Source organism: Fundulus heteroclitus, chromosome 21, assembly GCF_011125445.2.
Source record: "Fundulus heteroclitus isolate FHET01 chromosome 21, MU-UCD_Fhet_4.1, whole genome shotgun sequence".
Taxonomy (NCBI): Eukaryota; Metazoa; Chordata; class Actinopteri; order Cyprinodontiformes; family Fundulidae; genus Fundulus; species Fundulus heteroclitus.
In genome coordinates, this window is record NC_046381.1 from 23,983,748 (window position 1) to 24,005,919 (window position 22,172).

At 40.9% G+C, this 22,172-nt stretch overlaps 2 protein-coding genes across 4 annotated transcripts in view; one reads left to right on the plus strand and one right to left on the minus strand.

Annotated features, from left to right (window-relative positions):
• Nucleotides 1-22,172, minus strand: part of LOC118556862 (NLR family CARD domain-containing protein 3-like) — a 353,674-nt gene that overhangs the window by 103,227 nt on the left and 228,275 nt on the right. The window lies entirely within an intron of this gene.
• Nucleotides 1-22,172, plus strand: part of LOC105923779 (NLR family CARD domain-containing protein 3) — a 45,346-nt gene that overhangs the window by 13,050 nt on the left and 10,124 nt on the right. For all 3 annotated transcript variants that reach the window (XM_036125400.1, XM_036125402.1, XM_036125401.1), the window contains exons 5-7: nucleotides 12,173-12,358; nucleotides 17,400-17,576; nucleotides 21,410-21,583. In XM_036125400.1, the coding sequence (XP_035981293.1) occupies nucleotides 12,173-12,358; nucleotides 17,400-17,576; nucleotides 21,410-21,583 (537 nt within the window). The remainder of the gene's footprint in view (nucleotides 1-12,172; nucleotides 12,359-17,399; nucleotides 17,577-21,409; nucleotides 21,584-22,172) is intronic.

The window sequence follows — 22,172 nt, forward strand, 5'->3', positions numbered from 1 at the left end:
TCTCCAGCTCCCCTACACCAATAAACAGAAAAGGAACAACAGCTTCATTTTATTTTTCACCTATATGTGTCAAGATAGTTGATTTGAAAACAAACATAAGAACGTTGTTACTGTCATAGTGTGGTGGGAATTCTAAACAATAACTGACTTCCCAGAGTTGCTGAATAAGGAAACGGTGGTGTGATGAAGTTCTAGCATTTTTATTGAGAAACAGAACAGAGATCACATAGATGGAAAGTAATCACACCCCATGGTCCTGCTGCAGTCTGCGTCTGCCCTTTCTCTGCCCCTCCTCACTTTCGGCTCTCCCAAATACTACATAACGGCCTTGGCATGAGACATAACAAAGACAGTCTATCCTGGACAATAATCATCCTGCACAGTAGCTACGCTGCATTTGGTCTTGCAATCAGGCCGGTGCTCACATGTCCATGTGGTGTGAGGCCATTGTGACTTCAGAATAACATTTTCATAACATTCCACTTAACCATTCAACCGCCATAAACCAAAGAGGTCAAACTGAGTTTAAATGTCCATACAGCTTTAAAACACAAGAGGCCTTTGCTCCAGAATTTTCTTATCCAGCGTTGCTTTCTAGATTTTAGTAACTATTCAGTTACTTTTTGTTTGACAGTCAAGTGTCAAATATAAAATGCAGAATAATGAATAAAAAATAATGAAGAGTATAAATCTGAAAACATTGTCCACTAATTAGGCGCCTGCCATAGCATTTGCAATGCAAATGCATGGCCAGGGCCTATTACTCTGCACCTAATAAGGGTTTCTTTATTAGGCGACTGCCATGCAAACGCATGGGCAGTGCCTATTACTATGCACCTAATAAGGGTTTCTTTATTAGGCGCCCGTCATAGCATTTGCAAAGGAAATGCATGGCGGAGCCTTATACTATCCACCTAATAAGGGTTTCTTTATAATTATTAGGCGCCCGCCATAGCATTTGCAATGCAAATGCATGGCGGAGCCTAGTACTATCCACCCAATAAGGGTTCTTTATTATTATTAGGCGCCCGCCTATGCATTGAAAATGCATGCATTGAAAATGCATGGCGGAGCCTTATACTATCCACCTAATAAGGGTCCATCACCGTTAAAGGCATACTATGCAACATTTTTCAGTTAATTAATGTGTTCCATACCGTTTTGGATGATTAAATGAGTCATTTCAGGTCGAACAAAGGTTTTCTCGGCCGCCCTGGGGGTCTGTGGGGGAAATACCGCATTTGCAATTGCAAGAGCTCACGGCCCGCACACACAGAAGTCTCGCTTTACGGCGAGACATGTGTTTTTGCCCTGCCATTCACTATATGCACGCGCGAAAGCAACAACAAAGAACCGTGTGTTAACGTCAAATAAACATGCAAGCACATCGAGTTTTATTATTATTATTTTTTTAAATTTTTTTTATGTTGGCGAGATGCTACCGTGGCGGCGCCGGCAAGGCGGCGGCGCCGGCAAGGCGGCGGCGGCGGCTGCGGCTTGGCGAGGCGGCGGCGGCGGCTTGGCGAGGCGGTGGCGGTAGCGTCTCGCCAACATAAAAAAAAAAACAAAAAAAAAACAAATAATAAAACTGGCGAGGTGGCCGCGGCTGCAGCCGCGGCTTGGCGAGCCGCGGCGGCGGCCGTGGGTTGGAGAGGCGGCGGCCGCCGCCGCCTCGCCAAGATAGCGCTGCGGGAAGCTTGATGTTCATACCTTCACTGTGTTAGTCATTGTTTGTACTGCCGTTTTTTCCACTTTTCGTTGCATTCGCCTGTCTGCTAAGCTCAAAACAACCGCGCCTGGCTTGATGGAGAAACCAGAACAGCTGAGCATCTTTACGACAGTGCACTTTTACTTTCGCCCTCTGGGGGGAGCCTCGCTGGAAAATCCCGGTTGCATAGTATACCTTTAATACAGGCCGAACCGTAGGGTCTACCTCCACATACTATACATCAAAACGTTGGTCTCGACGCCGTGAAGCGGGCTTTTTGTACTTGACACCATTTCCAGTTACCCTGGTGACAAAATTAACCAAAAACCACTTCTTCAACACAGTTGACCTCTCCATAATTCGGAGCTGTGCATGGCACTGGTCTCTGTTACAGTGGTTTAGGTGTTTGGCTGCCAATCAAGAGGTTGTAGGATCGAAACCCATTGTGGCAAGTTCAGAGTTTTACATTTTTACCCAACGTTTAATTTTCCTTTGCGTTTAAATAAGTATTTTTGAATTTAAATCAATACTTTCACTATTTTATGATGCCTTAAACATTGTTATTCACATATTTTAGATATTTCATTACTTGAGGCCATTTCAAGTTACGGTTGGAACAAAATTTGCAAAAAAACACAGAAAAAGGGCCATTTTCAACGCTCTACTGTGTCGTCATGCTTTCACCTACGAACACCGTTTCACTTCCAGTTTTTAGATATATCTTTGAACTATTCAGAAGTGAAAATGATATGTGGATATCTTTTATCGTTTTTCTACGTACACAAATTATACATCAAAACGTAGGTCTTTTTGTCTGGATACAGGAAATGTAACCCTCATTGGTGTAGGACTTATAGATTTTTCGCAAATCACCTCAGACCGGCAACAACCCCAAAGTCAAAATTATCCAAAAAACAACGAACAACTTCAGCCTACTCGCTCAATTTTCACTTAAAATTTTCCAGTGATTATCAGTCATGAGTCACTTTTCTGTCCCATTTTGGATTTCACATGCTTTCCTATTGCCCCTTGGACTCCAACAGGACCTGGCAGGATGCCCAGACACGACCCCCCCGGCCAATACAGCACCACCCACCTGTGGGAAATTACGCTACACACCATTTTGGTCAAATGTTGAGTTCTGGGCCCAGATTTGGTGAGGCTTAGTTGCTAAAGGAGGCCAATCTGACCTATGGCCTTTGGTGAGCTTTGGTGACATTAAGTATTGGCACCCTTTTTGAGGCACTTCCCAGTACAGGATTTGGACCAAACTAACAGAGTACTATCACCCAGTCGTGCTGGACACAATCATGTTAGCGGCTAACGGTTAGCATGTTTCTAACCGGAAGTAGCTCTAGGAAGGTCTCACCAATTCAAAGATTTAGTTGTGTCATAAAAAACAATAGAAAACAAACTGGTCTACCATGGGTAAACCATGCTATTATTCAACTTATGAAAAAGCGAGATCTTGCTCTGAAAATTTCACTAAAAACTAAATTGCAAACAGACACACTTGTCTTTAAAGGACTATGAAATAAAGTTGTTAATGAAATCAGAAAGTCAAGGTCCACATATTTTATGCAATTGTTTGCTGAATCAAGTGGAAATAGCTCAGAAATATGGAAGCAGATTAACAAGTTGACCAATCGCAAGTGCAATTTAAGAAAATGTGTAACAAAGCTCAATATAAATGGAATGGTTTGCAATGACTCTGCCAAAATTGCAAATGAATTCAATTCATATTTTATTAATTCAGTAGAGCAACTTGCTGGAAATTTCAATCCAATTTTGCCTCCATGTAATGTTGCTGAAGATTCAGCCTCACCTTTTCACATCAAACAGGTTGACCAAAGTGAAATAAGCACAATTACCAATCAATTAAATTCATCCAAAGCAAAAGACATATTTGATTTAGATACATTTTTAATCAAAAAGTATAGTGCAGATCTAGTAAAACCAATATCTCATCTAGTGAACTTGTCAAATAAAAAATGTGAATTTCCACAAGGTTTTAAGACAGCTGTTGTGATGGTTCTTTGTTGTTGCTTTCGCGCGTGCATATAGTGAATGACAGGGCAAAAACACATGGAGTTCTCACCGTAAAGCGAGACTTCTGTGTGTGCGGGCCGTGAGCTCTTGCAATTGCAAGTGCGGTATTTCCCCCACAGACCCCCAGGGCGGCCGAGAAAACCTTTGTTCGACCTGAAATGACTCATTTAATCATCCAAAACGGTATGGAACACATTAATTAACTGAACAATGTTGCATAGTATGCCTTTAATGCTTAAACCTTTTAAAAGCCTAACCAGGGACGAAGGCTGCAAATTAGCCCATGGCTACAAGCCTTATGTACTTGGACATCGGCCACCTGTTTGGTTGCAATGTTTAATTGTACTGTCCCTGTCAAATAAATAAATAAATAAATAAAATAAAATAAAACTTCTGCTTCACGGAGTTTGTACTTCCTTTAGTAGTTTGTAATGCCTTTAACATTTTTATTCACATATTTCATTTTTTCATGCTACATTGAAGTATTTAATCATGTTTTAATAACACCAATTTTCCATGCTGCTTCGATGCAGACCTCCTGTCGGCTGGTTTTGATGAAGACACATCTTCATCACATTTCCTGGCAAAAATTTTTTACCAAAAACGACTTCTTCAACACAGTTGACCTCTCCATAATTCAGAGTTATGCATGGCACTGGTCTTTGGTACAGTGGGTTAGGTGTTTGGCTGCCAACCAAGAGGTTGCAAGGTTGAAGCCTGGTGTGTCAATTTCAGAATTTTACATTTTTACCCAACATTTAATTTCCCTTTGGGTTTAAATAAATGTTTTTGAATTTAAATCAATACATTTCACCATTTTCTGATGCCTTTAACATTGTTATTCACATATTTCATTTTTTCATGCTACATTGAAGTATTTAATCATGTTTTAATAACACCAATTTCCCATGCTGCTTTGATTCAGACCTTTCCTGCCGGTTGGTTTTGAGGAAGACAAATCCTTTTCACCTCAGACCGGCAACAACCCCAAACCCTCCCCATTCATTTCCTATGGAGAGGTTTTGAAAAAGCCATCTGCAAATCCAATACACACGTTTTCATGATTTTTTTACACCTCTATTCAAATATTTATAGCAAAAACCCATAGCTTATCTTGTTCCTCGATCTGTTAGGAAATAAACGCAGAAAAAATTATGTCTCTACCATTTAGGTTCCCGAAAGATCGAGCACTGTTCGAGGTAAAGTATTCCATTCTAATCCAATTACATACACTCTGACTCATCTGTCTGCGTGCTGCAGACAGCCAGCCAGGGCCGGTCCAGGCATAAGCAAACTAAGTGGCCGCTTGGGCCCACTGCTGCAAAGGGGGGCCCCCAAATAGTTTTTTTTTTTACAAGTAACAATTAAATAACTTCAGTTATACGCACCACCAGGCGGGTGCCTTCTTCAATTTCTTCAGAAATTGAACGTTTCTAGTTTTTATAGTTTTTTTTTCTTCCGTCACTGTTAATACAGCCCGAACTGTAGAGTGTACACCAGTGTTGTAGTCAAGTCACTATGCCTCGAGTCCGAGTCCAGGTTCGAGTCACCAGTGTTCAAGTCCGAGTCAAGTCCAAGTCATTAAAAAAAAATCCGAGTCGAGTCCGAGTCGAGTCCACTACTCATCCGAGTCAAGTCCGAGTCGAGTCACTATTGACGTGTGATGTATGACATGAAGCAGTAACATTCCATTGCACTAATAACTCTTTCGCTGTAGTTACCCTTGGTTTTACTCGGTAAAACGACTGCTTTTTCTAAGTCTAAGACGTCTCCTAACCGTGGTTTTTAAACATTGTTGTTATGGAACGCGCAACAGCGACTCGAGGTACGCTGATAGGCCGCATATGAAGGATGTTAAAGCCGCAAGCGGCGTCGATCGGCCCTCGCAGCCAAGCGCACTCCGGCCTATTGGCCACCGCCGCGGCTCCGGCCGGCCGGCGGGGTTCGCGCAACGCCGCGGTGCCGGCCGGCCGGCGGGCGGGGTTCGCACACCGCCGCGGTGCCGGCCGGCCGGCGGGCGGGGTTCGAACACCGCCGCGGTGCTGGCCGGCGGGCGGGGTTCGCACACCGCTGCGGTGCCGGCCGGCCGGCGGGCGGGGTTCGAACACCGCTGCGGTGCTGGCCGGCGGGCGGGGTTCGCACACCGCCGCGGTGCTGGCCGGCGGGCGGGGTTCGCACACCGCCGCGGCTCCGGGCGGTGGGCGGGGTTCGCGCACCGCCGCGTTGCCGGCCGGTGGGCGGGGTTCGCGCACCGCCGGCCGCCCGCCACCGCAGATGCTTTCACGCATTTTCCTCGCCCGTCCACCGGGCGATTCCCACAAACGCGTTCGGCAGCGTTCCCCCATGACTCACAACAAATCTGGTGTGGATCGGTCGATGCAGCGAGGAGATCCAGCCGTTGGATAATGATAATGCATTTCGCCACCGGACCGGACTAAATTGTTCGGCGGGCCGGAAAATGTATACCGATTCCTGGACGGTGATTACAAACAGAAAAAAACTGCAAATGACGGCATGAACGCCGAGCAGGAGAAAAACAACGACTTACCTTCCTATCAACTCGGCCCGTCTTTCCGAGCCCTCGACACTCAATCCATCGTTTGAGCTGAACGTTGGTATGTTGTTCCACAGTTCTACCAGTAAAATGGGCGCCTGGACATCCTTTTGTGAAAGTTTAACAGCTGTAAAGTCGGCCATATCCTTGTATCTGTTGCATGTGTAATGGCTGGTTGCTACTTGCGTTGCGCTCTCACACTGTTTGCCCAACCTTAGCGGCAAGGGGCGTTGCTCATGAGATGGTGACGTCACGTGCGCGGTACGACAATTAGATATTAAAATCATACACCAAATAATATTCTAATGACATATTAAAATTATAGCCTAATGATATAAAAAAAGTCGAGTCTTTTTCTCAATTTCCGAGTCAGAATGATCTGAATGTAGGAGTCCGAGTCCAAGTTCGAGTCATCAGTGCTCAAGTCCAAGTCAAGTCACGAGTCTCTAAATTTAGCTAATGACTCGGACTCGAGTTCGAGTCTCGGACTCGAGTACTACAACACTGGTGTACACCCACAAACTAAATATGAAAACGTGCGTCTCGATGCCGTGAACCGGGCTATTTGTACTTCACGCCATTTCGAGTTACCATTGCCACGAAATTGGCGAAAAACCACCCCTAAAACAGAGCGAAACTCCACATAATGCATGACCATATATGGCACTGGTCTTTGGTTTTAGTTCTGAGATTGGCAGTCAAGAGGTCGCAGGATCACAACCCGGTGTGGAAAGTTTAGAAAAATACTTTTTCACCCCCATAGTATATATATCAAAATGTGCGTCTTCATCCAGTCAACTGCCGTTTTTGTATCAGCTGCCAATTCAATTCAATTCAATTTTATTTATATAGCGCCAAATCATGAAACATGTCATCTCAAGGCACTTTACAAAATCAAGTTCAATCATATTATACAGATTGGGTCAGATTATACAGATTGGTCAAAAAATGTCCTATATAAGGAAACCAGTTGATTGCATCAAAGTCCCGACAAGCAGCATTCAGTCCTGGGGAACCGTAGAGCCACAGGGAGAGTCGTCTGCATTGTACATGGCTTTGCTGCAATCCCTCATACTGAGCAAGCATGAAGCGACAGTGGGAAGAAAAACTCCCCATTAACGGGAAGGAAAACCTCCGGCAGAACCGGGCTCAGTATGAACGGTCATCTGCCTCGACCGACTGGGAGTTGGTTCCACAGGAGAGGAGCCAGATAGCTAAAGGATCTGCCTCCCATTCTACTTTTAGAGACTCTAGGAACCACCAGCAGACCTGCAGTCTGAGAGCGAAGTGCTCTGTTAGGAACATACGGGGTAATCAGAGCTCTGATATATGATGGAGCTTGATTATTAAGGGCTTTATACGTTAGAAGAAAAATTTTAAATTCTATTCTTGATTTAACAGGAAGCCAATGAAGGGAAGCTAAAATTGGAGAAATATGATCCCTCTTGTTGATTTTCTTTAGAACTCTTGCTGCAGCATTTTGAATCAGCTGAAGACTTCGAACTGCATTTTGTGGACTTCCTGATAGTAAAGAATTACAATAGTCCTGCCTTGAAGTAACAAATGCATGGACTAGTTTTTCAGCATTACTCCTGGACAGAATGTTTCTAATTTTGGCGATATTCCGGAGGTGAAAAAAGGAAACTCTGGAAATCTGTTTAATATGGGATTTAAATGACATGTCTTGGTCGAAAACAACACCAAGATTTTTAACTTTATTACCAGAGGCCAAGTTAATGCCATCCAGATTAAGTGATTGATTAAGAACTTTATTTTTTGAAGACTCTGGCCCAAAGATTACAACTTCTGTCTTGTCAGAATTTAAATGCAGGAAATTTAAAGTCATCCAGCTTTTGATGTCATCAAGACATGACTGCAGTCGAAGTAACTGATTGGATTCATCAGGATTTATGGATAAATATAGCTGAGTGTCATCAGCATAACAGTGGAATTTAATCCCATGCTGTCTGATAATTTTGCCAATCGGAAGCATATATATATATAGTAAATAGAATTGGTCCAAGGACTGAACCCTGTGGTACTCCACAAGTGACCCTAGAGTTTGAGGAAGATTTATTATTAACATGAACAATCTGGAATCTGTCCGACAGATAAGATTTAAACCAGCCTAATGCTTTTCCCTTAATCCCTACAGTATGCTCAAGTCTTTGTAGGAGAATATTGTGATCAACTGTATCAAATGCAGCACTGAGATCTAACAGGACAAGTATAGACACAAGTCCATTATCTGAGGCCATGAGAATATCATTGGTGACCTTCACCAGAGCTGTTTCAGTGCTATGATGAGCTCTGAAGCCTGACTGAAACTCCTCAAGTAGGTCATTACTTTGTAAATGTTCACATAGTTGATTAGCAACTACTTTCTCAAGAATTTTAAATAAGAAAAGAAGATTAGATATAGGTCTGTAATTTACTAACTCATCTTGATCAAGAGATGGTTTCTTAAGTAAAGGTTTAATAACAGCTACTTTAAAAGCCTGTGGTACATATCCATTTACCAAGGATAGATTAATCATGTCTAAAATAGGACCACTGATCAGAGGGAATACCTCCTTAAACAACTTGGTTGGGATTGGGTCTAACATACAGGTAGAAGGTTTAGATGAAGCTAAAATTTTAGATAACTCAGAAAGCTCTACTGCTTTTAAACAGTTCAGACACTGCACAGGTTCTAAGGATTCCTCCAATGCTGCCTCACTTACTGAGGACGAGGTAATCATGTTTGGGAGGATGCCAATTATTTTATTTTTAATGGAATCAATTTTATTTATGAAGAATCCCATAAAATCATTACTGCTAAGAGCTAAGGGAATTGATGGATCAACAGAGCTGTGGCTCTGGGTAAGTTTGGCAACTGTACTGAAGAGAAATCTAGGATTATTCTTATTCTCCTCAAATAATGATGAAAAATATGCTGCTCTAACTCTGCGAAGGGTCTTGTTATACAACAAAAGACTGTTCTTCCAGATTAGGCAGGATTCCTCTTGGTGTGTAGAGCGCCATTTTCTCTCCAATTTCCTAACATTGTGCTTCAAGGAACGCAGCTCTGAATTAAACCAAGGAGCCAGCTTCCTGTGAATAATCACCTTCTTTTTCAAGGGAGCTACATTGTCTAATGCAGAACGCAATGACGAAGTCATACCGTTTACAAAGACATCTATTTGTGAATTGGAAGAAACAACATTGCTGTCATCTACAGGGCATTTCTGCAATACGGAGGATATTAAAAAGGGGACAGACTCTTTAAGTTTTGATACAGCATTATCCGATAAAGATCTACTATAATGGAACCCTCTTTTGGGGGTGGAGAACTCAGTTAGATTAAACTCAAATGTTATTAAAAAATGATCAGATAGGACAGGGTTGTGAGGAAATACTGTTAATTCTTCACAATCAATGCCATATGTCAGCACAAGGTCTAAAGTATGGAGCCAAGAGTGCGTCGGTTTATACACATTTTGAGCAAAACCAATTGAATCTAGGATAGTTTTAAAGGCTACACTAAGGTTATCACATTCTGTGTCAACATGGATGTTAAAATCACCCACTATAATAGCCTTATCAGTATTTAACACCAAATCAGATAAGAAATCTGACAACTCATCCAAAAACTGAGTGTAAGGGCCTGGTGGACGATACAAAACAACAAACAGAAGAGGTTTTATTGCTTTGCAGTTTGGATGAGGGAAACTGAGGGTTAAATGTTCAAAAGAACTGTAGTTATTAATTGGCCTGGGACTAACTAATAAATCAGACTGAAAGATGGTTGCCACTCCTCCTCCTCTTCCCACAGATCTGGGAATGTGGAAATTTGAATAATTGGAGGGAGTTGACTCATTTATACTAACATAGTCCTCTTGTAGCCAGGTTTCTGTGAGACAAAACAAATCAATATGTTTATCAGAAATCAATTCGTTAACTAACAAAGTCTTTGGAGGGAGAGACCTTATATTTAATAGACCACATTTAATTGTTTTATTTTTAGGTTTAAGGTGAACCGTATTGATTTTTATTAGGTTGTTATGATTTGTTCCTTTTAGATAAGTTTTTGATCTGTTAAGTTTTGGCCGTGGGAAAGCCACCGTCTCAATAGGATAATGGATGGGTAACAGTACAGAAGCTGCAGAGAGGTGTGTTAAACTACGGCTCTGCTTCCTGGTCTGGACCCTGGGTTCTCAGCATTTAGGAGGACTAATAAATCCGGCCAGATTTCTAGAAAGAAGAGCTGCACCATCCAAAGTAGGATGGATGCCATCTCTCCGGATCAGACCAGGTTTTCCCCAGAAAGTTCTCCAGTTATCAATGTAGCCCACGTCGTTTTCAGGACACCACCTAGACAACCAGCGGTTGAATGATGACATGCGGCTAAACATGTCATCACTGGTCAAATCAGGCAGGGGACCAGAGAAAATTACGGAGTCCGACATTGCTTTAGCAAACTCACACACCGAAGCAACACCAACTTTAGTGACCTCCGATTGGCGTGATCGGGTGTCATTACCGCCAGCGTGAATAACAATCTTACTGTATTTACGCTTATCCTTAGCCAGCAGTTTTAGGTAAGATTCTATGTCGCCCGTTCTGGCCCCTGGCAGGCATTTAACTATGGTCCCTGGTGTCTCTAGTGCCACGTTTCTGACTATTGAGCTCCCAATAATCAGGGTCGGCTTCTCAGCGGGTGTGTCGCTGAGTGGGGAAAATTTGTTTGAAACGCAGACGGGTTGGTGGTGAACTGGGGGCTGAAATCTAGAGCTATGCTTCCTACGAACTGTCACCCAGCCGGCCTGCTTACCCGGCTGCTCGGGTGCTTCTGGAGGACCACTAAGTGAACTAACGCTAGGTCTATGTGGCTCCGCGCTAGCAGAGGGGCTGCTATCAGCTGGTCTTTCCATAGCACGGAGCCGGGACTCTAATTCTGACACCCTCGCCTCCAAAGCTACAAAAACACTGCATTTATTACAAGTACCATTATCACTAAAGGAGGCAGAGGAATAGCTAAACATCTGACACAGAGAGCAGGTGATAAGGGGAGACTTAGTCAGAGACGGAGAAGCTGAAGTAATAGTAGGAGAGGAAGCCATTGTGGAGCAAAACCTAGGCTAGGCTAAAGCTAGGCTAGCGCCCTTCTACCACGCCAAGAGAGCAAACCGTGAAACACGAGGAGTTCCCAAGCGTGATGTGCAGCAACAGAAAATGTTTTAAAAGTGCTTATGTGTTAGAAACAGATGTTACAGCAAAGAGATTAAAGATAAAAGTGAGAGAATCTGGAGCAACAAACCGTTGCTCACGCAGTGAAAACAGGAAGTGATACAATACGCCTTACCGCAAACAGGAAGTGACGTCAGCCAAACGTCATTTTGCCATTTTGAGTTACAATGGCCACATCATCAACAAAAATGTCTCCCTTTCACCCTTTTTGCTGCACTTTCCAGTACAGCATTTGGACCAAACTAACAGAGTACCATCACCAGGTGATACTGAACACAACCATGTTAGCAGCTAATGGTTAGCATGTTGCTAACAGGAAGTAGCTCTAGGAAGGTCTTACCAACTTCTGCTTGACAGAGTATGTATTTCCTTTACAGAGAAAGCTCCACAACAAATTTGGGCAATATTGGATACATTTCACCCAATTTGGTCACGTCCAGTAAAAGTAAGAGATGTCGCCTTCATGTATAGCAGTAGAACCAAGACCTGAAGAAACTGAATAGATTCTCTGTGTGGGTCAAACAGGACACTGATGTGAAGAGCAGATATTTAGTTTAAATGTTTTAGTCTGCTTATCATTGTTTATTAGTCTGATTTAACTAGAACTGATGTTATTGTTTCTCTGATCACAGACTAGTGGGCTGTAGGCTCTCACTGACTGAATGTGAAGTTGTGGCCTCAGCTCTGAAGTACAACCCCTCCCATCTGACTGAACTGGAAATAGAGGAGATCCATGGAGGGAGAACCTTAGGAGACTCTGAAATGAAGCATCTCTGTGAGATCCTGGAGACTCCTGTCTGTAAAGTAAAGACGCTTAGGTTGGTATTATCTTCACTGCTACTTTAAAACATTTTAATCAATAATTTTGTTTTGACATATTTCTTCCAAGATGACTTGCTATCCAAATGTTTTGCCTTGTAAAGTTATTTATTTTCTTCTGTGATCATTTCAGAGTATTGAACAGTTCACACTTAAAAAGTTTTATACTGATGAACAACATTTAGTAAAATTCGTCAAATGATGTGAATCAATAATGGAGATGTTTTAGTTTCATTCAGGAAAGATTCAGATAAAGATTAATTAGGTTTATATTTCATTACTTAGTCACATCTTTACATGAAACATTAATTTTTGTTCTTCCGGAGTAGTGCCAGGACCACATACAGACACACAAACAAATTAAATAAAAAGAATAAAATATCATTATCTAAAAAAATTACTATTTAAGGAAGAACAAAGAATAAATAAAAACAACGGCTTCACCAGGTTCTACCACCTCAGCTTTGTCCTGAAGCTGTTGTTCTTTTGTTCCGAGTCAGAGAGGAACCATCCTCTTCAATCTGACAGCTCAATCAGACAGAACCAGAACAAACTCAACTTGCCAGGACCCAGAAGTGTGGGTATTAAAACTACACCACTATGTTAAAATGCAATGCTACTCTACTGCAGCAGACAGTCTCTTGATTCAGTGGTACCATTTTGCAATAACCAACAAGTTTGAGCAACAAAAGGTAAAACAAAGAAAAAATTAATAATCATAATGTATATTAGTATGCAGAGCAATATCATGAAATATATTGTCGAAATGTTACATTTTTTACCTTCATATGAGAAAAAGAAAGTCGTACATTCATCAAACAGAGTGAAATATTTCAAGCTTTTATCTCTTGTTAGTTTGATGATTCTGCTTAAAGAGCCCAAAATTCGGTCTCATAAATTAGTACATTATGTGACACCATGATATAGATCAATACGAGGAAATACTTGCTGCTTATTGTATTTTTATTGTTGTTTTTTCACCCTCTGTTGGCAGAACCATCGTCCACATTGCTATAATACAGTGTAATTTAGATGTCGCCAGCAGAAGGTCCATCAATGATGATAGAGTGAACAGACAGTACGCCAAGTTTTCTTCTGTTTACTATGGCGAGCAAAATAAACATATTCGCATGTATGTCAAACTAATCTGCACATAGTTTATCTATGGCCGCGAGAGAAACTGCTGCTTCGAGAGTAGAAAAACGGTCTTGGCGCACGCCAGCTCCACCGCGCGCACAATTTTCTATCCAGTGGCCGTGCTCAAGGACGGCTGTGCTCACGAAAGCGTCTCTACGCTCGGACTGATTTTCTCCTCGGGTGAAAGAAAATGTGTTTTGACATGTTGGCGAAAACCTCTCCTGTAAGCCTCCTTCTGATTGGGCCTTGCAGACACGATCACACACGAAGTAATGTCAGGTAGCTTTTGACTGACAGCTCGTCATCCATCAGTGTTAATAATTTGTTTTTACTTTATATTACATATACAGAAAGATAAAACAGTTAATTAATGGTACATTTGTGATTGCTTGTGATAGTTTTTCTTATTAACAGTGCATATTTAAAAAACTCAGAGCTGCACTTTAAATATAAAAAACTGACTTTTACACTCATTAGTACTACATATTATTGGCATCAGTTTGTTATATTTTGCAACACTTTCTGTCTACATGTAGAATTGAACCGGCTGCAGGAATTTGAAACAATGTTTTGATCTGAAGAACCTTTTAATTAGTTCACCTAAATTTAATTTAATAAAGCTAAATTGATCAAACTTTATAACCCTATAACCCTTTATAACAAGATTATTTTCTCATCATGATGCAAACCAGGTGGAAGCTCCCACAGAGGGTTCGGACATAACGCTAGTCCGCTCTACTCTTCTGTTTTTCATATGTTGTGCTGTCTTCTGGGTCCTGCTGATTTGCGCAGTAAGATGGACTGATCCAATGTAGTGGACACTCAAGGGTGGATCCCAAGACACATTTTACCAATCTTTAAGGGATTTTAACAAAAGTAATTTACTCAAAAACATAACGTGCTAAAAATAATATCTATATTAAGCACATTTTTATAAAAGGAGTTTCATGCGGTCCCCAGGAACTTGGGGCCCTCGGCAACCACCTAGTTTTACCTAGTGGAAAGTCTATCTACGAAATGAGTACCCAGATCTGTTATGTTAACAGTTAAATAGTCAGTAACACTATAAGGATTCACTACAAGTCTCCACTCCTTCGGCAATAAGCACAATTCAAATAGGAGTCACCTAGTTATTTTTTACCCCTCTGAATCAAAACTATTTAAATACAGAATACAGAACTTTATCTTGGATTCAACTGACAAGGGCATCCAAAATTTGACTGATTGCAGTATGAATAAGCTAGTGTATGAATTGGACTTTCTAAATAAATTTGCTTGCCAGTCTACTGTGTATTTGTTTTTATGAGTTACAAAAAACTTTGACAATACTGTTATCCCCACTCTATCCAAGTTAAAAATAAAATTAACTAATGTGAAGACACATTAACAGTATGTAAGGGTTAGTTTTCAAGAATTACATTACCTTGCAAGTTTAAAAATAAAAACTTTATCAACCTTTTACATGTTCCATTTATTTTAGCACATTGGGGAGCAACGTTGTGAACTGTGAGCCATACACAAAACTACTTTTGCTTATTTTCCATGGTAATTCAAATAATATTCCATCTATCTCTAAAAATCAGAATTTATTATTAAATCTGATGCACAAAGCAGGATACACAAAAAGGGCCTATCATAAGCTCCTGTGGAAATGTTTAGGGACCTTCTTTAAAGCATTAGCTTCTGATTTTCCTGGAACCCAAGCTCCCCTGCAAGTTTAACATTTTCTATGGTCTTGCATGACTGGGATGATAACCAATTAAAATGTACAAATTAATCCAGGGATATTGTCTGAATCAGACATTAGCAGCCAGATAATAGTGCATTACTTATGCATCATCCCCCCCACACACACACCAAAAAAGAAGAAGCTCACATTCTGGATAGATCATCAATTCATCACAATGTAAAGTACTTAACTTTGAGCATAATTATTTCAGTATAAAGTTGGACCTGGAAATACATTTAAAAAACAAACCATTCAGATGCTTGGTTAACCTGTGATACTGAGCTAAGTTTAAGGCTAAACTATGGAGCACACGTGTGATCCCAGGCTGAGTCTGATCCAGTTGTTGGGCCCTGGTGAAGGTCCTGATTGTCCAGACACGTGATTTGGGTTAAAAATGCTCTAAATATCTTCTTTGTTAGTTATCAGATGAAGTGTAAAATGCTTTCTGTTCTGTTCTGTTCATTAAGGCTAATTAAGACAGGAATACCCACATTAAAATACTGCGGTTTAAAATCTAATATATACAGTTCATTAGGGTAATCCGTCAGAGGAGAAAATATGCTAAAAACTGCTTAGAAGCAGCAGAAAACTGCATTGACTGTGGACTTCAGGAAACCTAGTGGAGGAAAACCAGCAGATGATGTGGCAGCCTAAATAATCAGACTGTGGAAACCTCACTCTGGACCTCTCCACTCTTCCTCCAGACTCTGGGACCTTGATTTCCAAATTAAATGCAAACTTTACTTTCATCTACAATCATCACTTTGGACCACTGAGCAATGTTCCCTTTCTCCTGCTGTTTTACCCCGGTAAGACTTGTAGCCCATGTGAAGTATCTTTCTGTGCATAGCGGCTCTAGATGCTCTGACTCCAGCCTCGGCAAAGTCCTGGTGAAGATCCCCCACATTCTTGAATGGATTTTGCTCAACAATCTTCTCCAGAGTTCAGTTTTCTTCAGGACCGTTACAACAACTGTGTCCTGGACCTCTGTCCAGTCTTCTGCTGACCCAGTTAATAATATTTCTATCGATATCATTGTGGCTTGGATAAATAAGAGAGGCAGTAAAAAGTCTAAAAAGTAAATGCTAATAAATAGCTGAGTTCATAAATACAAGAAATTTTTTTAAAAATGGTAACATCATTTATTCTTTTATCAGAAGTGTTCATCTTTAAAATGTGTTTACAATGTGCTTAAACATCTATTTGCATAGTTGTCGTTCATTTTAATAATGGTACATGTGAGAAAAGTATTTTCCTTCGCAGAGGCAGTCATTGAATGTATGGCGAGTTTTGTAATAGTAATAATAGTAATATCAGTTTGGGTGAAAGAGCACAAGAAGCCGCAGAGATCCGGTTCGACCGGCCATAAGTCAACATCTCCCATGTTAAGCTGGCTTGTCTTTGTACTATAAACAGTAATTTGTGCTGTGGTATGTCCGCACGACAATCCAGAGTGAGTAAAATATGATGATGAATGGCTTGTACTTGTATAAATGGCTTGTACTTGTATGCTGCTTTAACCAGTCTTGATGACCTCCAATGTGCTTTAGAGTAAGTGTGCTTAATTCTGAGGTAGAAGACAGTGAAGTTTCTACTCTAAGCTTTTGGGACTGTGTTTTTCTGCTAGCTTAGCATAGTAACTAACCAATGCTGGCAAGCTCACTAATCACATCTGAACCCAGCAGCAGAACATCGGACCAATTTTCAGTGATCACGGACTGAATGAGCAGAACTTTAAACAGACACCATGTTTCCTTAGAGAAAACCCTCCATGCAGGCTGCTGGTTTAGGTTGAAAATAAATCCAGAAAAATCTGAGCTGAAACTCTTGTTAAATGATCCATGTCTAGAAAATTATGGGTCTGGGAACCACTGTTCTACCAGAACCCTGACCCAACCTAGAAGACAGCAGCATTTTTAACAGACACCAGACCGATCAGACTTAAATATCCAGCAGCAGCAAGTGATTATGGATGGATTTACCTTCACACATCATCATAGCATGTTCTGGTTCTGCTGGGTTTAATTCTTTAAATCAGTTCTACTTGATCAAATATCAGACATCAGGTCATCATGTTTCCAGGACCTTTACATACAGGGAAATTAATTTTCCACATTTTGTCAATTGTTTGTTCATATTTCAGTTTTAACCTGCATCCTGTTGGCTTTATTCAGATTGAGGAGCTGCAGGTTGTCAGAGATCAGCTGGGCTTCTCTGGGTTCTGCTCTGAAGTCCAACCCCTCCCATCTGACAGAACTGGACCTGAGCGAGAACTACGACCTGGAAGATGCTGGAGTGAAGGAACTCTGTGGTTTTCTCCAGACTCCCCTCTGCATACTACAGATATTGAGGTCAGACTCCAAGTTTTAGTTCTGATATTTGTGATGTGAAAGTCGTGTTGACACTAAACTGCAGACATCTGGCTGATATTCAACTGATTCACACAAAGGATCTTCGTGGTAAAGTCTGCTTTCTTCTTCACTGCTTTGTCCTGTTAAAGTTTTTTTTCAACTTCCTGCCAGGATTTATTGCCTAAAACAGCAACTCCTAAACTCCACAGAGCTCAACTGAGAGCCTCCAGGATTGTCAAAGACTCCTGGATCAGATGTTGAAATGTTTTCACAGAAACTGAGTGAAAATCTGCTAACCTTGAATTTAATCCTGTTGTAGTTGACATGACTCTCGTAATGGAAAATATGCACAGGCATGAGCAGACAAGCCAGAAGGCCCAGTGTGGAGCAGAATAATAATGATGAGAGATTAAAGCTGTCTACTACTGAGGTTAATGCAAAGTGGCACACAAGTAACAGACATTAAGAAGGAAACTGAAGATAAAAAGTCTTTGCGTTTTCTGCTGCTTCAGAGTGATGCATTAGCATGTATTTATATGAGGTAGCAGCTTGTTTTACTGTATTATGAATCATGTCTAACATTATTGTCCAGTGAAACTTTTACTGATTGGATATGAGAAGAAAAATTAGTTGTGTAAATAATTCAATAGGAGCTAAGAGCTGCTGATGTCCAGAGTGGACCAGGAGCCAATTGCTAGACCCGCTGGAAGAGCAGATGGTGGTTATTCAGCTGCTTTGGCTTCACATGTTGCTGCCCTGGATAACCTTGAGGGTTGACCTTTTCCCTCACCTTTCTCCTCATCTTGACCAGCTGCTCATTAAAGGGATCCCCCATCTACCTTTCCCCATCCAGTCCAAATTCTAAAGGATTTAGGCTCCATGAACCTAACAAGTTCACTGGATTTTAGTTGATTTGCTCAGCACGTGGCCTGGATGTTTTTTAAGCCACACCAAACCCAAGCAACGACTCAGGCCTGCAGCACTTTTATTCTGGCTTCCCATTCACAAATCGATACCTTTGCTAACAATGTGACTTCCTCATTGCGTTCTGCATTAGACAATGTAGCTCCCTTGAAAAAGAAGGTGATTATTCACAGGAAGCGTGCTCCCTGGTTTAATTCAGAGCTGCGTTCCTTGAAGCACAATGTTAGGAAATTGGAGAGAAAATGGCGCTCTACACATCAAGAGGAATCCTACTTAATCTGGAGGGACAGTCTTTTGTTGTATAACAAGACCCTCCGCAGAGTTAGAGCAGCATATTTTTCATCATTAATTGAAGAGAATAAAAATAATCCTAGATTTCTCTTTAGTACAGTTGCCAAACTTACCCAGAGCCACAGCTCTGTTGATCCATCAATTCCCTTAGCTCTTAGTAGTAATGATTTTTGGGATTCTTCATAAATAAAATTGATGCCATTAAAAATAAAATAATTGGCATCCTCCCAAACATGATTACCTCGTCCTCAGTAAGTGAGGCTGCATTGGAGGAATCTTTAGAATCTGCGCAATGTTTGAACTGTTTAGAAGCAGTAGAGCTTTCTGAGCTATCTAAAATTTTTGCTTCATCTAAACCTTCTACCTGTATGTTAGACCCAATCCCAACCAAGTTGTTTAAGGACATATTCCCTTTGATCAGTGGCACTATTTTAGACATGATTAATCTATCCTTAGTAAATGGATATGTACCACAGGTTTTTAAAGTAGCTGTTATTAAACCTTTACTTAAGAAACCTTCTCTTGATCAGGATGAGTTAGTAAATTACAGACCTATATCTAATCTTCTTTTCTTATCTAAAATTCTTGAGGAAGTAGTTGCTAATCAACTTTGTGAACATTTACAAAGTAATGACCTACTTGAGGAGTTTCAGTCAGGCTTCAGAGCTCATCATAGCACTGAAACAGCTCTGGTGAAGGTCACTAATGATATTCTCATGGCCTCAGATAATGGACTTGTGTCTATACTTGTCCTGTTAGATCTCAGTGCTGCATTTGATACAGTTGATCACAATATTCTCCTACAAAGACTTGAACATACTGTAGGGATTAAGGGGAAAGCATTAGGCTGGTTTAAATCTTATCTGTCGGACAGATTCCAATTTATTCATGTTAATAATAAATCTTCCTCAAACTCTAGGGTCACCTGTGGAGTACCACAGGGTTCAGTCCTTGGACCAATTCTATTTACTATATATATGCTTCCGATAGGCAAAATTATCAGACAGCATGGGATTAATTTCCACTATTATGCTGATGATACTCAGCTATATTTATCCATAAATCCTGATGAATCCAATCAGTTACTTCGACTGCAGTCATGTCTTGATGACATCAAAAGCTGGATGACTTTAAATTTCCTGCATTTAAATTCTGACAAGACAGAAGTTGTAATCTTTGGGCCAGAGTCTTCAAAAAATAAAGTTCTTAATCAATCACTTAATCTGGATGGCATTAACTTGGCCTCTGGTAATAAAGTAAAAAATCTTGGTGTTATTTTTGACCAAGACATGTCATTTAAATCCCATATTAAACAGGTTTCCAGAGTTTCCTTTTTTCACCTCCGGAATATCGCCAAAATTAGAAACATTCTGTCCAGTAGTGATGCTGAAAAACTGGTCCATGCATTTGTTACTTCAAGGCTGGACTATTGTAATTCTTTACTATCAGGAAGTCCACAAAATGCAGTTCAAGGCCTTCAGCTGATCCAAAATGCTGCAGCAAGAGTTCTGATGAAAATCAACAAGAGGGATCATATTTCTCCAATTGTAGCTTCCCTTCATTTGCTTCCTGTTAAATCAAGAATAGAATTTAAAATTCTTCTTCTAACATATAAAGCCCTTAATAATCAAGCTCCATCATATATCAGAGCTCTGATTACCCCGTATGTTCCTAACAGAGCACTTCGCTCTCAGACTGCAGGTCTGCTGGTGGTACCTAGAGTCTCTAAAAGTAGAATGGGAGGCAGATCCTTTAGTTATCAGGCTCCTCTCCTGTGGAACCAACTCCCAGTTTTGATCCGTGAGGCAGACACCCTGTCTACTTTTAAGACTAATCTTAAAACTTTCCTTTTTGACAAAGCTTATAACTAGAGTGGCTCATGTTACTCTGAGCTACCTTTATAGTTTTGTTGCTATAGGCTTAGGCTACTGGAGGACATCAGGATCTAATTTTCTCACTCTATAGAGTTCTACTGTTCTTCAATTATGCATTGTGTGTCATCATTTCTGCTTTAACTTTTTGCTCTCTTTTATCTTCATAGTAGGTACACCTGGTCTGGCGTTTTGTTAACTGTGAAATCATCCAGAGAAGACGGCTCACACGCTATTACCATCTAATGTAGAACAGATTACTGGATCAATGTGTGCTTCTGTGCTTTTTTTGTCTGTCTTGTTGTGTCTCTGCTTTGTCTTCTGTAACCCCCAGTCGGTCGAGGCAGATGACCATTCATACTGAGCCCGGTTCTGCCGGAGGTTTTTTTTCCCGTTAATGAGGAGTTTTTCTTCCCACTATCGCTTCATGCTTGCTCAGTATGAGGGATTGCTGCAAAGCCATGGACAATGCAGACGACTCTCCCTGTGGCTCTATGCTTCTCCAGGAGTGAATGCTGCTTGTCGGGACTTTGAAGCAATCAACTGGTTTCCCTTATATAGGAAATTTTTGACCAATCTGTATAATTTGACCCAATCTGTATAATATGATTGAACTTGACTTTGTAACGTGCCTTAAGATGACATGTTTCATGAATTGGCGCTATGTAAATAAAATTGAATTGAATTTGTTTCAGTTTTAACCTGCATCCTGTTGGCTTCAGCTCACACCTTTTATTCTTTATACAGATTGAGGCGCTGCAGTTTGTCAGAAATCAGCTGTGATTCTCTGGGCTCTGCTCTGAAGTCCAACCCGTCCCATCTAACAGAACTGGACGTGAGCTACAACGACCTGAAAGATGCTGGAGTGAAGGAGCTCTGTGGTTTTCTCCAAATTCCCCTCTGTAAACTACAGAGATTGAGGTCAGACTCCATGTTTTTGTTCTGCAATAAGTTGTGTTGACGCTACACTGCAGACATCTGGCTGATATTCTACTGATCCACACTGAGAATATTGTTCAGTGTTTCCCCTAGAAACTCTGTGTTGTGGGTGTGGATGGAATTCTAAATAATAACACCCAGGTTTTGGGCCTGATCAGTGATTTTTAGCTGTAGCGACTGAAGCTGTGTGCTAACTTTTGATCTCTTCACTATTGGTCCAAATATTAATCCATTTGTTTTGTTTTTATTCAATTGAAGAAAATGTTGGCACATCCAGGCATTGATTTCTTCTAGGCATTTACTCAGTGCCTGAATTGGTTCATAGTCACCTGGTGACATGGTAATGTAAAGCTGTGTGTCATGTGTGTAGTTATGGTAGCTGATGTTGTTGTTTTTTATGATCTGAGCTAGAGGGAGCATGTAGATATTGAAGACGAGGGGACCCAGAATGGACCCTTGGGGAACCCCACATGTGATTTTTGTCATTTCAGATGTAAAGTCACCTACTGATACAAAAAAGTCCCCTTCCTTTAAGTAGGATTTAAACCAGTTAAGAGCTGTACTAGAGAGG